Source organism: Centroberyx gerrardi, chromosome 1 (assembly GCF_048128805.1).
Source record: "Centroberyx gerrardi isolate f3 chromosome 1, fCenGer3.hap1.cur.20231027, whole genome shotgun sequence".
Taxonomy (NCBI): domain Eukaryota; kingdom Metazoa; phylum Chordata; class Actinopteri; order Beryciformes; family Berycidae; genus Centroberyx; species Centroberyx gerrardi.
Window position 1 is genome coordinate 31680960 of NC_135997.1, and position 16599 is coordinate 31697558.

The following is a 16599-nucleotide window of genomic DNA, read 5'->3' on the forward strand; positions in this document are numbered from 1 at the left end:
CACTGTCCCACAATACGGGCCACTAACAAATTGGCTTCCTCTATTCTTTTCCTGTACAGAATGAACCTGCTAGCTTTTCTTTCCTTTCTGTCATCACATAAAATGGTCACACAGATTCTTTTGTTGTTTACCTAATCCGGCGTACAAGGCCGGCTACTGTAAGCTAATCTTTTCTTATTATAGAGGCTGTATGAAGGTATGACAGAGTGGGATGAGAGGCTTTGATCTCATCGTGTCTAAATATACAAGATCTATTTTGACCCTAAAGACCCAGTCCAGTATACAGCTGCACTTCTCACCTCAGTACTGTCCTCTGAAGATGTTTTCTACTTTACACTGGTGGGATCTGAAAGTTGCAGGGAGATAATATTTTCTGTCTGCTTCTGTATGTGTATACCCATAATAGCACTTCAAAATTGCAGTGCTATTATGGGAGTGGAAAAAGTGGAAAAAAAGCTGCCAATGGGGTGAGATAATTTCAAATTTCTACTAGAAACAAGACTGTCAATACCTTGAAACAAGGCAGATTACTCCACTAGTATCCAGATAATGTCACTTGATTCAAGAAAATTCTCAAATTACCTCACTCCACTGGCAGATTTCTTCACTTGTTTCAGGTAAAATAAAATTTTAAGACTCAATACTACAGTCAGTAAACAACTTAAGATGGATGCAGTGAGTACAGCAATAACACAATTTTATCCATGTTCAACACTGCTGCTCCAAGTGTGTTTGTATGTGTGTGTGTGTGTGTGTGTGTGTGCGTGTGCGTGCGTGCGTGCGTCTGCATCTGCTGAAGATACAAGGAGCCAAGAAGTCATTGTTAACAGGTGCTGTTTTTAACCATGAATGGGCTTTTCTTAACGGGTGATGGTCCTGGTGTGTAACCTGAACTCTGGACTGATACAGCCGTGAATGCAGCAGATTGGAGTTTTAGTTATACAAGTATTTCTCAGAGACAGAGCTGCTCTGGAGGCAGAAATACTCTCATTGGGCGGAGCCAAAGAATCTCAGTAAGTAATTTACACTGAAGCCCAGTGAAAAAGGGAAGGGGTAAGAGAGGTGGAAGCTAATATTATAAAGCTATGAAGACAACTCAAGCTCCAATCTGCACATACTAGATGTCACAGCTTTTGTTTCCAGCAGCAGAGGAGATAACGTGTGTGTACAGTATGTGTGTGTGTGTGTGTGTGTGTGTGTGTGTACGGCTGGGTCTGTGTACATGTGTGTATGTGATTTTGAGTGCATGTGTTGCAGTGCGTCTACACCACCTCCCGCACTTAAAACAAAACAAAACACAGCTTGCTTCCTGAGATAATTAAGAGACCCTTGAAGATATGAGGGCTCTATAGAGAGCACCCTAAATAGAACACAAGGGACACTGGGTGCTGGAGATATGTTGTTGGATTAATTGAGGCCAGGTTGGCCCACGCTCCCTCGATGTGGTCCACTTTGAGTCCGCTGAACCTGCCGGAACATCTTATCAGGCTGATGTTGCAGGTCACAAGAATGCTAAATGGTTTTACAGAGAATACAGAATAGTCTAAAGCTGCATTCCTGTCCTGTGGGAATAACCGTCACAGCGACTTGATGAACTTGGAAGTGTTCACAAACTGGTTTGCAGCCGTCAAGACGCCATGACTTAAGTTTGCCGTAGACTTTGGTTGCTCCTGGTCAGCTTTTTCATGCTTAACATACATTAAATTAGTAAGTGATACATTAGACTTCATGTTTTACAGCAAAACAAATGTCAACCACAAACCAAAATCCAGCAAGTCGCTCTGTCCTGCCCTGGCATTTTAACAGTTTTGACTACAAAATGACTTCTGTGATGAAAATTGTCTCTGAGTTCCCAAGTAGGCTAATATTTACCATCTGAGGCAAACGGCAGTCTCTAGTTGGAAGCTCTCCTCTACCCTCTTTCCCATATGCATATGATATGAATGCAGTAGTAGTTAAGTGAAAAACTCCAGTTATTCCAGTAACCTGCGTAACCTCTCTATGCTTATCAGAATGGAGTTAAGAGCAGCCAAATTGCACCCAAGAGACGCGGAAGTGGTGCTGAGCGAAGGAGCCGCCTTCAGAAGAGGTAATTTATCACAGCAAGACAGAGGTGAAGGGTCAAGATGACCATTCCAACTCACAGCGTCTGAACACTGTTCTTGTTAAGTAGTCTCAGTGTAAATGCAGTATTAAGGGACAGCTATAAGGAACTTCACCATGTGTTAAAACTAGTTCATGTACTGCTGCTCAGGCCGCCTCTCACTGCAGTAAAGATATATGTTTTTTCCATGCTTCTTTGGCTGGATGAGAACCATAGGCGTAATTGTTGCAACATGTTTCAGAGTTGTTGCTGATAATTTAAAGCTGCACTGGGCAATTTTGCACGTCGGCCGACCCAAATAGCAGCGAGAGGTAACTGTTTTAATTTTCACTAAGACCGAGATTGTGGTTGCACTTACTGCATGACTCCTATTCATTTAGTGTTAGTGACAGCTAAGGTTTGCTAATGTTTGAGTGGAGGCTCCCAGCGAACCAAACCCAGTTTCTTGCAATCCCTGCACTACTTTCAGAACAAAGAAGCATATAAATGTTGCATTGAACTACACTGGAGGCTCACCCTGGGAAACTGTCTTTGAACACTTCAAGCCCGTAATTCTCAACAACATGCCTTTGGACTGCATGCAACCAGCACCTATGCACCTGGACACTGTCAGAGTCCACCTTGCATCCTGGGTGAACGGATTATAACTGGAGCAAAAATGCATAAAATCCAGATATAAACGTACCCAAAATGCGAGAGAGAGAGACATATTTGACCACATTACAGTAACAACAAAGTGTGCATGCAGTGCGTCTCTACATCACATATAGGAGCTCCGTAAACAAAAATAAATGTAAGCATACAGATCCAAGCAGGAGGATTACGCAAATCAAATCAAGCTCAGATAGTAAAAAATGGATTGTCAGGATACTCATGGATGGGGAACAAGCGAGACAAGGTGTTTACTGTCAATTGTAAAACATGTAAATATTACAGAAGGAAGCGACATGTGCAGCAATCTACATTTTGGTGAGGGAAAGAGAAATTGCATTTCATTCTGTCTATACCAGAGATGCATTTTAATGTTAAAGCTAAATCAGATCTAGACATAATCCAGATGCAAGATGCATGTTAATGCCAGGTGGAAGAGAAGCCGGAGAAAGTGCCCATGCTACAAATTATTTTGTATTATACTGTTTTGTTTAGCGAGAAGGCTGCAACAGTGCAGCTCTGGTTAATGGAACTGCTCTATACGTCTTAATTATAGAGTTAATAAATTATTACTTTGGTTCTACTTTAGTTGACATTTATCATCTTTTATTCTCATCTGTCTGGGCATCTGCCCTTTTGAATGTCGAGTCATTCCAAGCCATCTTTTTGGAGACTAGGAGACCGCAATCTGCACCGCACACACACACACACACACACACACACACACGCACACCATCAGCAAAGGAACATTTCCTCTTCCCATCACCACAGTAACGCTTCTTCAACTCACCGTCTCAGCGGTGATGGATAGCTGTTATAAGAAACCGTCCAATGAAAGCAGGCTATAATGGGCTGTGCCGTCCAATGAGGAGGGGGTTTAATGGCGTGTGACACCCGTCACCCGTTGCATGTAGTAATAGAGAGGTCTGGGGAGGTTGGGCCTTTTACGAGGGCGAGCTGGAGTGCTTTTACTTCTCCACACAGACAACAAACACCGCTCAGGGTAAACAGAGAGAGGTCAGCGGTGGGGGTGAGAGAGGATAAAAAAAAGCAGAGAGAGAGAGAGAGAGAGGGAGAGAGAGGGGGAAAAGCCACAGAGGGGAGAGAGGAGAGGGAATGAGGGAGAATAAATAGAAAAATGAGAGGATGAGGAAGAGGAGAGCCACAGATTCCACCCAGCTGATTGGCAGAGCCCCAGAGCAGAGCAGAAACAGAGCTAACGGGTTGGAGTGAATGGCCACACTGTCCATGTCTATGAAAGAGCTTTTCAGGCATGCCTCAGACCTGCTCCTCTCTCTCTCTCTCTCTCTCTCTCTCTCTCTCTCCCTGCACACACACATGCACACGCGCTCACACACACACATGAACCATGTATGCAGTGGCTGTGAGGGGTGAAGAGGTGACCGGGGACTGCCTGGCTGTGCGGTGTGTGTGGACATAAAGTGATCTTTTCACTTCTCACCTTTGGCTGAAATACCAGCGCTGACATTGAACCTGAGCTGGAGGTGGATCTGTGCATGTTCGTGTGTGTGAGTGTGTGAGAGAGTGAGAGATAAACAGGTCAGGAATTCAGTCTGAGAGAGTAGTCGTCTCTCTACAAGAAGAGTCCCCGAACTTGAGTCCTGCCCACTGGATCTTTCAGAAAATCCCGCATAGTATTCGATGGAGATATCCTAAAAAATGTTGGGGGAATCAAATAATATCAAAGAACTGAGGTGACCACAATTAGTAGTTGGATGTCAGACCACCAGAAGAATTTCTATTGATCATATTTTCATCATGTTGAGAGTCTAGCGCAGTTTAACTAGCTGCAGAAACAGAGGAAGAGAGACGGACATTTCAGCACAATGACTCTGGCTTAGCCATCCCTCTGCCACATGTGTTTTATTAAACCTTATTTTAACATTAGCCTGCCGCTCTCTAGAGCCTCCCATTCTTACTTAAACACATTCACGTGCTCCACTGACTTAAGCCTTTATCTGTAACATTGCGAGCAGCTGCTTACTAGTTGCTCCTCTAGGAGAGATAAATCCAAGACAGGGGGAGCAGAGAGCGGTCAGGAGACATTACAGGTTAACAAGTTAATGGCAAAGGTAAAGAACTAAATGAAACTTAATAAAGCCACACGTGAAAACGGCTCTTGTTCCTCCCGGCCAGGAAGGAAGGAGAGAAAGAGGGGGAAAGGAGGTGGCGAGCAAGGGCTCAAATAATAATAAACCCCAGAATCCCAATGCACCAGAAAGACGTGAAAAGATAACTACATTCCAGCCGTAATGAATCCACTACTGAATAATAAACATGGACCAAACTGTGAATAAATAATGACAATGCCGATAACGGCGGCGGGGTTCGCCCCACTCGGCAGGCCACATGGTCAAAATTACATTATTCCAGATGGATATCTTAATCGGTCCTCGTCTGGGTTTGGGTTTCCTTTGAACAGAGCTGCCTCTGAGAGCGTGGAGGAGCCGCGGGGGGGGGGGGGGGTGATTGACATCGAGAGCCCGGGCCCGGCTTTGGCACTATCGCCCGTGAGGATCTAATGGACTCAAATTTGTGAAAGTTCACTGAAAAAAACAACCCATTTCTCCAGGCGTAGGCGCTGGAGTGCGCCGGTTCATTTCACGCAAAGGGGGGGGGGGGAGATCCACAACAACAATATGTAAAAAACACACAGCGAGCCCACGAGGCCCCTTGAAAGTTGTCGGAGGGGCCCCCCGTTCACGCGGCGCCGTGAACCCGTCCCTGACACCCCAGATAAGAGCCACCGCAACAGACCCGGATCACAGTCGGTTTTGTTCTCATTAGGCTTTGGTAACCTGGGGTTCCTGACAGGAGGAGGATTTGCTAAACGTAACTCGGCTGCTCTCTGCACTTTAAAAATAACTCAACCTCAAGACTGCGCTGCCAAACAGACAGAATCCTCATCTTTCTCTACTTGGAAGAGTCTGTCTTGGACGTCTGAGGCTTTTTTCTTTCGCTTTTTTGTCGCATTCATACTGGGCTGAAAGACGGAGCGGAGGCAAACGTATAGTGGTGGTAATGATGATGGTAAAATTGACTGCAACAGCAGAAAGAGCTGCAGTAAAAGTTCAAATACTTCAACTTTTTGCCATCTGCCACTCTTCAGCTTTTTTTTTTAAATTGGAACAGCGAAAACTAGAGCTTGATAACATGCTGTTTGTGGGAATAGTTTGAGTAAAACCATCTTGTGACCTCCAAATGTGCATGTGGACTACAAATGTCTGATCTTTAAAGGTGCTGCGTGTACCATTCTAACATCAATAAATCATTGGCACATTAATTAGTATAATTACTGTAAACAAACAAGACCAGGGCCAAGAAGACTGGCAGCCTCTATTGGCCTCTACACTGCATTTTACACTGTGTGACATCAGGGAAATCTACTGGATTGCTTTATGGCACAGAACAGGGAGAGGGTTTCTGTTCCAGAGCAAACGGAGCTAAAGCTTTCAGAGTTTCTGGCAACGGCAGATGGTGGAAGGAGTGGAAGGCCGATGGGAAAGTCACTTCCAACGAGTTTATCCTCTTCAGGGAGGGGGAGGGGGGCAGGAAATTTATGGGAAATGTAGTTTTAATTTTGAGAAACACTAGCACTAACAATACAACTGGTGTAAGATAGAGGCTAGCAACCATCTCAACCACAGTCTAATTTGTTTATGGTCATTTTAACCAAGGTATCACGATTCATTTGACAATGATATATTGATGTTTAAAAATGCTACAAGTTGTACCTTTAAATTTTGAAAATCCGATGTAAACAAGCCGATGCTGTACAGCTTGACAGAACGTGACCCAGGAAAACAGCTTTTTACCACTACAATGTAAAAGCCCAATCGCTCTCTGTGTCCTTTTGTCCCCGCAGTCCCTGGCTGCTCTTCGCAGTCCCTCCCCGACTCTATCATCGTTTTCTGCACACAATGGCAATTGCGACTGCATTCCTCGAAGCCATAGCTCATAGCTTGTTGGCATCACAGACAATGCTGTTTTCAGAGGAGGGTGAAAGGAAAAGCTGGGTGATTTTCGTCCGGTTGTTGTTTTTGTGTACGGGGGGAAAGAGGAAGGGTGCCGGTGAGGGGGGGTGGGGGGTGGGAGGTGTCGGGTAGGGGTGGGGGGTGTGTGACTGCAAGGTGAGGTGGGAAAAAGGGAGACTCAAGTAGATGGGGTTGTGTTTGAACAGCTGCGACCGGGCTGAAGGATGACAGGAAGAGGCTGGCACCAGGAAGGCAGCCTACAGGCCGGGGCCAACAGGAAAAGAGCACAAACAGACGGCGGGCGGTGGCGGAGGAGTGCAGTTCACACTTTGTCACTCCTCTCCTCCCTTTTTTCTGTTTTTCTCTCTCCATCACTGTCTCCACAACCCCCCCTCCACCCAGCCGCAATCCCTCACTTCTCCGCTCCCCCCGCCTTCTGTTTTGTGCGATAATGCCAGTAAACAAGCTCCGTCTTCTTTATTCTGCCGCATTTCTCCGCCATTCCGTTTCTAATTGCCAAAAACAAAGTGCTGCGCAATATTAGATGAATGCGGCTAATACAGGAAGGAAGTCGAACAATAAAGAAGTGAAGAACAATCGGCGTATAATCGGCTAACAGCGGTCACCGGGATCTTTGCCTCCAAACGCACCATGTTTCTTCTTTCAGTACAGTGTGGAGGGCGACTGAGGAAAGCTTACGAAACTCACAAAGCCTGCAATTTTGTCCCCCAAAAAAGGCGAAGGGAGCGGCCGCGTTAGGTCAAGTCCAGGAAAAAAGTAAAAGGCAGGGAAAGAGGAGGAAAAAGATGGAGAGAAACAGAAAGGGAAAGAGGAACAACGGACGGCCGAGGTCAATGAAAAGCGAGCTCTAAATCTTGCAGCACGTCTAGAAAAACACCCTGACAATAAAAGGCAATCAGGCGTGATTCTAATCCCACATCTGCTTGTGATAATCCATGCAGCTAGCCAAGCGTACACCCTGCACCCCCCCACCCCCACCCCACACACACACACACACACACACACACACACACACACACACACACCCCCCGCCCATCTCATCTACCCCGAATCATTCCTCTATTGTCCACTGTGCCCAAAACATTCCTTCACCTCTCAATTTAACGCGTGAAGTCGCGGTAATACATTCAACTTTTCAGATGGTAGATATAAATAGAATCTAACGGCAACTTTTCTCATTGCCCTCCACAGCAGCCATTTGTGATAATATATTGCAATATACTGTAGTTTCAAATACAGTTCAAACGTGCTTGATTTTCCCAGCCACACATTCATGTAATATGAGAGACATCAAGCGCCTCATCAAGTCAGGATATTTGTATCCATCCGGACAACAAGTTTTCTCATTGCCCTGCTAAGCAGACGTAATATATTTCAATATACAAATATGCAGGTGAAGCATGCGCAGTTTGCCCAGCCACACATTTATACAGCCTCAGAAAGTGGAAGCATTTTCTGTAATAGGAGAAAAATTGAGTGCTCTTCATTAAACCAATTTATGCACTTTCTGCAGTGGGAGACTGTGCCTGTCTCTCTAACGAACCAGTTCCGCATTACGAGAACAGTGCTTTTGAATTGAGGTTGCTGATAGGCAATGTTTCGTGCCCATATTCAGTATCTTAAAATTTGACTGTTTACCAAAAAAATTCAAAGAAAATACAAGAATACACATTTTTTATTCTTGTCAGGGTGGAAAAGCCTCTGAAACAGCATTAAGACCATCGTGGGACACTAAAACTCTCCACTGAAAGTCTGGATGATGATGATAACAACAACATCAAAACATTTTTGAATCAAGGCTTAAGGTTTTTCCATTGACAACCAGTGTAGTATTAATCAATTCCACAATAAATATGGAATAGGCTTGGGCGATATCCAAAATTTAATATCGCGATACCGTCCTGCCAAAATATCACAATATACAATATTATCGTCGTTCAGTCTTTTTTTTTTTTTACTTTTTTCTGTTTTTTTTTTTCTAAATGACATAAAATTTCTAGGATATTAATAATAATCATTATTATTATTAGCCTATTAACAGCCTTGGAGCATTGGAGGAAACAATGGCCATTTGGTGTAATTTGCTCATTCAACAGGTTGATTATGAAACAGGGGAACCCACTTGAAGTAAAATGGCAAATTTTTCACTACCGCTATGATTTTTTTTTTTTTATATCCTACCACTAGTATTATAGGTTTATAAGTTTAAAAGTTTGCACAATTGTGATCTAAGGAACACATGGTGCCGCAGCCCAGTGGGGTAGAGAAAGGTTTGAAAAGGGGGATATCGCGATATTCGATATTATCAAATATCGGGCCAAGCCTAATATGGAATCAAGCAAACTGCATCATATCAGAGGTGGACGACACTGACTGGGACCAGATCTGATTTTTAATAAAAGGCCAATATTGGTCCCCTATATTGGTCTAACTCCACCATTCATGCTGTGCAGGCCTGTAGCTGTGAGCTGAGATACTGTCAGCAGCAGTGTTTTCACTGCCGTGTGAACAGACGCTGTGAAACCTTTTTATTACACTGTGCAGAGTCAAGTGTGCTGGTGTGTTTCTGTTCATTCATAATTAGAATGAGATAAAGAGGCAGATGGTGCAAGAGCTCAAAAGGAGGAATCAGTTGGACTTGATACACAGTCAGCATGGATACAAATTAATTTGGATATCACATCTGCTGACACATGCATGCTCAGGCGATACTGAACCTGCATTAATATTACAATCTCTCTCTCTCTCTCTCTCTCTCTCTCTCTCTGTTCTCTTTCAGTGGCATCTGAGAGAAGAAATTAACCATGAATGAATGAATGAATGATTGCGTGCCCCTCCCATATTAAATAACACGTCAAATTACATTGTTGCAGTTACTATGTTGAGTATTGGATAATTGCGCATGCACACACACATACACACAAATGCACACACACGCGCACTTACAAAACACACGCACACACATCTGCAGTCACGCGCACAGATTCAGACACACACACACACACACACACACATATACACAGCTTAAGAGGACTCTTGTTCTTCTGCTTACAGATCGGGACTGATCCACAGGGGTGTGTGTGTGTGTGTGTGTGTGTGTGTGTGTGTGTGTGTGTGTGAGAGAGAGAGAGAGAGAAACTAATTGGAAAGCAGATGAAGGCAGGGTGGGAAAGCCTTACTAGAAACACCTGTCTATCCCCCTTCACACCAGTGGCTTTTCATTCTGCTAACCGATATCCCTTTATATCCCTTCTAAGGGCCTCGCATGTACGGCTCCTATACTGACATGAATCAAGCGAGGGAGCCGGCGCGAAGACGGATGAGATGCTAAAGGTTAAAAAACAAGGCGAGACGAGACGAGAGGAGAGGCGGTTTCATTTGCAATATGCATGCCGCTCTGTACCATCATCTATAAAGCATAATCATACCCAGCCAACATCAAGACGTTGAGCAGATATGACAGCCTAGAAAACCTGTATAAATATAACACCAGAACGAAAGCTGAGATGACGTTCATAGCTGATATGAGTTGAGAACAGTTCCCAAAGCTGTTTTCATATGAGTTTTCGCCCTGCCATAATCATATTGTGAAACTATTGTGCTTGTTGAACTTGGCCGCTTCCTGCAAGTTGCCATCTGTCAGACGCTTACTGGGTAGAAACATAAATGAGTTTACGCACTACTAAGTTATATAGATGTTATTTCAGATGTGCACGTGCAAGCCATGCAGTGTCACAACTGATCAGGTTTTCTGAGGCCGATTCGATTGGCGATTTCTTTAACAGTGTGTTCGACCGATAACCGATCCAACCGCCTACTGAAATGATGCATTTTACCCAGAATTTCTACTAACAACGGCACATCATGTAAAAGTGCACAGCAAGCAGAAATAGCAACATTCCAATATAGCACTGTGTTCTTATGGCTGCCTATCCATATGTAAATAAATCAAAACAGTAATTAAATGTTAGTGTGCGCTTGATGACTGAGGTGTTTACTCACCTACTGACACTGGTAGCGAATGAAAGGTTTGTCATTGCGGCAGCACAGACTCTGCCTTCTGTCCAGTATAATAAACTGGTTCTAATCTATGATCAGAGGCTGTGAAATTCAAAACACAACATCAGAAGTGAACTGCCAAGCGGACGACATGCCCACGCTGCTGATGTGCCCACAGCTGCAAACTGGCTCTTTCTTGATCCGGCAATTTGAAAACTTCTTTTTTCAGGCAGTTGAGACGGTGATCAGCCAATCACAGATGACCTATTTAGGAAGTTTACGATCAGTATTATGATAAGTGGCCGATCGATGGATGCACCCCCTACTCACAACCACAAACTTTGTGCACCAGCATGCACCGAAATATCCACCTTCGCTACAATTTTACCAGGCATTTACCTGGTGCTCTTAGCCACGGCAACTTACAGTGAGTTTGAGAGTAGAATAAAGCAGTAGAGCAATAATAAAGCGGTAGAAAACGCAAATGCTTCCAGCTGCACACAGACCGCTCCCAGCCAGCTAATTCACATTTCTCCCTCTGTCCCTCTGGAGGAAGGCTTAAGGCTATCAGGAAGGATCTCTCGGTTTCATCACAGCACCTATCTTGGTGAGTTTGGCCTCTGCAAATCATTGGTATTTTATTTGATTCTATCGATTTATACCTATTTATTGATCATTTTATTTTGAAACATGCCACTTTTACATGTCTATTAAGTGGCCTTGCCTGACTGATTGGTGTATTTATGGCTGTCAATGGCACTGAATACATTATATAGGGTGTAGAAATTAGGGTTTCGACTGATATGGGTTTTTGAATGCCGATATTTTTAAACTGAAGTCACTAATAGCCGATATTTTGTGCTGATATGCAATGTGTTAACATAACATTTAGACCATCATGGGACACTAAAACTCTCCACTGAAACCCAGACTAATGAAATTAATTTAGGTGACGAATTAATTTTGAAAAACTGTAAATGAACTACAGTAAATGAATAAATAACAAGTAGGTTTGATTTCATTGTAGCTTTTCTGTAGCAGAGAGGAACCTCCATCATATCAGAGGTGGACAACATGACTGATATCTGATATTTCATAAAAGCAAATATCTGCAAACCCCATTATATCAATGTAACCCTAGCAGAAATCTTGACCCTTGAAGCTTCAAACTTCATCACCAGCATTACAAGCAACCAATAATAAGGAGTGCAAGGATCATCAGAGGTCACAACAGCCAGAAAACAGCCTCACTAGCGTTGGTATCAACACACCCGCTCCAAATAAAGATCCCTCTGCCCCGTTGGTGCGATCACCGAGAACACCAGGTCCTCTGCAGCCTGTTGTCAGGGATTAAGCAGCTTCTATATTTGCCAGAGAAAAGCCTTTGCAATGTATTGGCTTCATAAAAGGAAGTGACATTGGCCTCGGCACACACTGTACACCGGCACAAAGAATCCAGCAACCTTTCACCATCCACTGACCAACCCAACTGCCTTTTCACCTGCGCAAAATCTATAGAAATTCACAGAAAATTTGAAAAAATGCATCCATCCATCCTCCCATCCATCCATTTTCAGTACCTGTGTGAAAATGGACAGCAGGGAGAGGAGCAGGACAGCCTCCCAGAGGATGAGTGACTCCATCTTCATCTTCATCTTCATCTTCCCCCAGGTCATGGTCTCTCTAACACTGGGTGGGCTCCAACCTGTGGAGAATGAAATGCAAGGCTCAACAAAATGTTCATCTGCAGCTGTGTGTTCCAAGCTTCACACTGTAAATCCTTATGGGAACAACAGTCTACTGCTACCATAGGAGATAGAAAATAGAACCATAAAGTATAATCAGGTCACTGTAAACTTATTATATAGCGCCACACACACACTGTCAGCCCTTCTGGGAATAGCATAGGAATAATATAGGGATTCCTCGTTGGGCTTGTGCGCAATAGATCAGGGGAAGCAAAGGGAAATTCACCTGCATCAACACATACTGTGCCACAGTGACTGGGGCCGTCATGCATTTTTTTTTTCCAAGTATGTTAAGTATTGCATGGAAGTGTGTGCATGGATCACAAGTTTCAAAGTTTCTAACTGTAAAAAAAAAAAAAAAAAAGCTGTCGGGGCTATGGTCTCCGTTCATGGCATTATGCGCATCAGCAGCATCAAGAGCTGACATGGTGCATTTGGCACTAAAGCCGTGTTAATTGATTGCAATAACCGCAGGGAAACAACAGCGCTGTCAAGCTGACGTGATGAATGATAGGTATCACCTCAGCGGTTGGGGGAGAAATAAACACCTTACCTTCTGGAGGGAGGAACAGGCTTTGCGCTCCCTATGCGCTCATATGGAGATCCACATCAGTAAATTTCTCCCCTCCTATAAAAAAAAAGCCCGATTTGCCACCAAGCCCCGATCCCCCGGTGTTCAGAACATGGGCCAAAAAAAAAAAGAAATGTCCAAAAAGTTAATAGATCGGAGCGATGAAGTGCGAGAGAGATGACCTGCCTGTAGTTTGGTTCTCCTGTAAAGTGTCTCCAGGCTCTGAGCGGCGCAGAGCCCCGTCTAGCAGCGCTGTGACACAAGTTGGGACCAGCGTCAAGCTAGACGCGATGACAGACGCGACATCCGGTTACCGCTTTCAAAGTAAAGCCCGTTATTGGCCAACGTGTTGCAATGTTTTGTTTTTGAATCCTTCATTCTTTCTTTTTTTCTTTCTTTCTTTCTTTCTTTCTTTCTTTCTTTCTTTTGTTATTTCTTTATTTCTTTCGTTCCCTCTTGCTTTCTTTCTTTCTTTCTTTTTCTTTCTTTCTTTGTTTTAGTTTCTTTCATTATCTTTCTTTCTTCCTTTCATTCTTTCTTTCTTTCTTTCGTTCTTTCTTTCTTATGTTCTCTCGTTTGTTCGTTCGTTCGTTCTTTCTTTCTTTCTTTCTTTCTTTCTGTCTTAATTTCTTTTCTGTTTTTTTTGGAGCAAGAAAAAGCACCAAACTGAAAATAAAGAACATATTTGAGGTGGAATCTATTTCTAAATGAAAACACAATTGTTATTTTATTCCACAAAGTTCCTTTCATAGCAAATGGCAAAGAGTGGCATTTGCCATATTTGATAAGCGAGTCCAAGTTTGATCTTGTAGTTTTTATTATTATTATGAAGGGCAAATATCAAGCAAAACATTTTATCAGATTGGCCAAATAATAATATTTTGTTAGTCACTGCTACACTTTGTCCCCAGAAATGTAGTCAATGTAAGACTATTTGCAATAGCTTAGGGTTCAGACAATTGACGCGCCTGATTAAATGTAATTATACCACTGAGTATTTTGAGCATTTTTGTTGTTCTGTACTCCCCAATAATACATTTTCCAGGTCTTTTCGAAAGTGACACTATTATTTTGAAGGCAAATCGCCTCTTTTCCGGTATCATCCTGGCTGTCTGTGGCAGCTTGACGCAGCGCTGCGTAGGCAAGCTGATGACCAACACCCCCCGTCCCACATGGTATATAAAAAAAAGAAAGCATAGTCAGTCACATTATTATATCTCTACCACCATGCATTATCATGTGCATCACTATAACATTCCTATAGTATTCCTACAAGGTCTTATAGTGTTGTATTCAGTAATGAAATAGTGAATTTCTGGTGGCCTTATTGTACTTTATAGTATTTTCTATCTCCTATGGTATCACTATAATATTCCTATACGGTCTCATAGTCTGACTTCATAGTGTCTTTATCCTACTTGTGGAATTTTCTTTATCCCCTATAGTATTACTATGATATTCCTATAGGGTTTTATCATTTTGCTGTGATGTCCTTCTAAAATGTATAATATGATTATTATGCTTCTTTTAACATCATCACCTTAATGAAAAGAGCTGCCACCACTGCCATCATCATCATCATCATCATCATCATCATCTCACCTGCAAACTTCACATGCAAACCCAGTTTTAAAGAACCTAGACAGATGAAAAGAAAGCTTTGCATGGAGGTTTTTAAAGTAAACCACCAACAGCAGCTTGAAACGCATTAAAATGTTTAGTCTCTCTCCAGTGAATGTATGATGGTGGAGGTACCAGTCCTCTGAAAGCATCCCAGTCAGACCAGTTTCTCACAGCCAGTGGTGTGTGTCAGGGTCCATCATTCACCTGGCTGCAATACAGCGACCCCTCCTCATCCCCCTGCACAGTCCGGCCAAATAGAGCCATCACTCGCCATGGAGCAGGGAGGATCAAAGGGTGTATTGGTGTGTGTGTGTGTGTGTGTGTGTGTGTGTGCCGGAGGGGGGCACGGCTTACCCCTCCACCCCCACCCCGACCCCCAGCGCACCCCCCCACCCCAACCCTTTTATTATGAGGTGAGGAATAGAAGCTGGCAGTGTATGAAGGGAGTGTTTCTGACTTTGACTAATGAGGACATCAGAAAGCCTCAGTGAGCCAAAGAGCTCAAGGCCTCAGTCTGCAGACTCTGCTGCAGGGACGAGCTCACTCACTAACTCACTGACTGACTGACTGACTGACTGACTGACTGACTGGCTGGTACACTGACTGGCTGGTATACTAATTGGCTCCCATACTAACTGACTGTTATACTGACTGATTGGCTAACTGAATGACTGACTGACTGTTATACTGATTAACTGTTACACTGCCTGACTGGCTAACTGAATGATTGACTGTTATCTTGAGGAACTGACTGTTATACTGACTGACTGACAGACTGTTTGACTTATAGTGACTGACTGGTTGACTGACTGACTGACTGACTGACTGACTGGTTGATTGACTACTTGACTGACTGACTAATTGACTGGCTTACTAAATGACTGACTGGTTGACTGACTGACTGACTGACTGACTGACTGGTTGATTGACTACTTGACTGACTGACTAATTGACTGGCTGACTAATTGACTGACTGACTAATTGACTGGCTGGCTGACTGATTAATTGACTGACTGACTAATTGACTGGCTTACTAATTGACTGACTGACTGACTGGTTGGTTGACTGACTGACTAATTGACTGACTGGTTGACTGACTGACTGACTAATTGACTGGCTGACTAATTGACTGACTGACTAATTCACTGACTAATTAACTGACTGACTAATTGACTGGCTGGTTGACTGACTGACTAATTGACTGACTATTAGATTGACTGACTGTTATATTGGCTGACTGACTGTTATACTAACTTACTTTTATCCTCACTAACTGACTAACTGAATTATTAATTTACTGTTATACAGTCAGTATAAGTCAGTCAGCTGGTCAATACCGACTGACCAACTGACTGACTATTAGACTGTTATAATAACTAACTGACTGACTGACTGACTGACTGACTGACTGACTGGCAGAGTGACTGACTGACTGACTGACTGACTGACTGACTGACTGACTGACTGACTGACTGGCAGAGTGACACTGTGCTGACAGGGTGAGCAGGCTGCAGATTTGGACCCAAACTAAACTCACTAGACTGTTTCAGTCCCTCAGCTGTGTGTGTGTGTGTGTGTGTGTGTGTGTGTGTGTGTGTGTGTGTGTGTGTGTGTGTGTGTGTGTGAGAGCAGAGGCTCAGCCTGCTGGACTCTGTGATGGAGGTCTGGCGCCCCCTGCTGTCCAAACTCCCTCATCAACCATTCACACTCACTTTCAGTCATATTCTTCAGTCCAAATCATCACCTTTATTATTATGACTCCATACATTTGACTTGGAAATTTTAAATAAATTAATGAGTTTCTAACTGAAATTTACACTTGACCTCATGCCCATCCACACGGATATAAAGATTATAAACTACACCATCCTGATTATAGTTTAATAA

General features: G+C 43.4%; 2 protein-coding genes across 2 annotated transcripts in view; both read right to left on the reverse strand.

Moving 5' to 3' along the window:
• The window catches only part of adamtsl3 (ADAMTS-like 3), a 157186-nt gene extending 144740 nt beyond the window's left edge, over positions 1 to 12446 (reverse strand). Inside the window, exon 1 of the mRNA XM_078284275.1 lies at positions 12351 to 12446. Coding sequence (XP_078140401.1) covers positions 12351 to 12446 — 96 coding nt within the window. The remainder of the gene's footprint in view (positions 1 to 12350) is intronic.
• Positions 1 to 16599, reverse strand: part of efl1 (elongation factor like GTPase 1) — a 348687-nt gene that overhangs the window by 238456 nt on the left and 93632 nt on the right. The gene's annotated exons all lie outside the window — the stretch shown is intronic.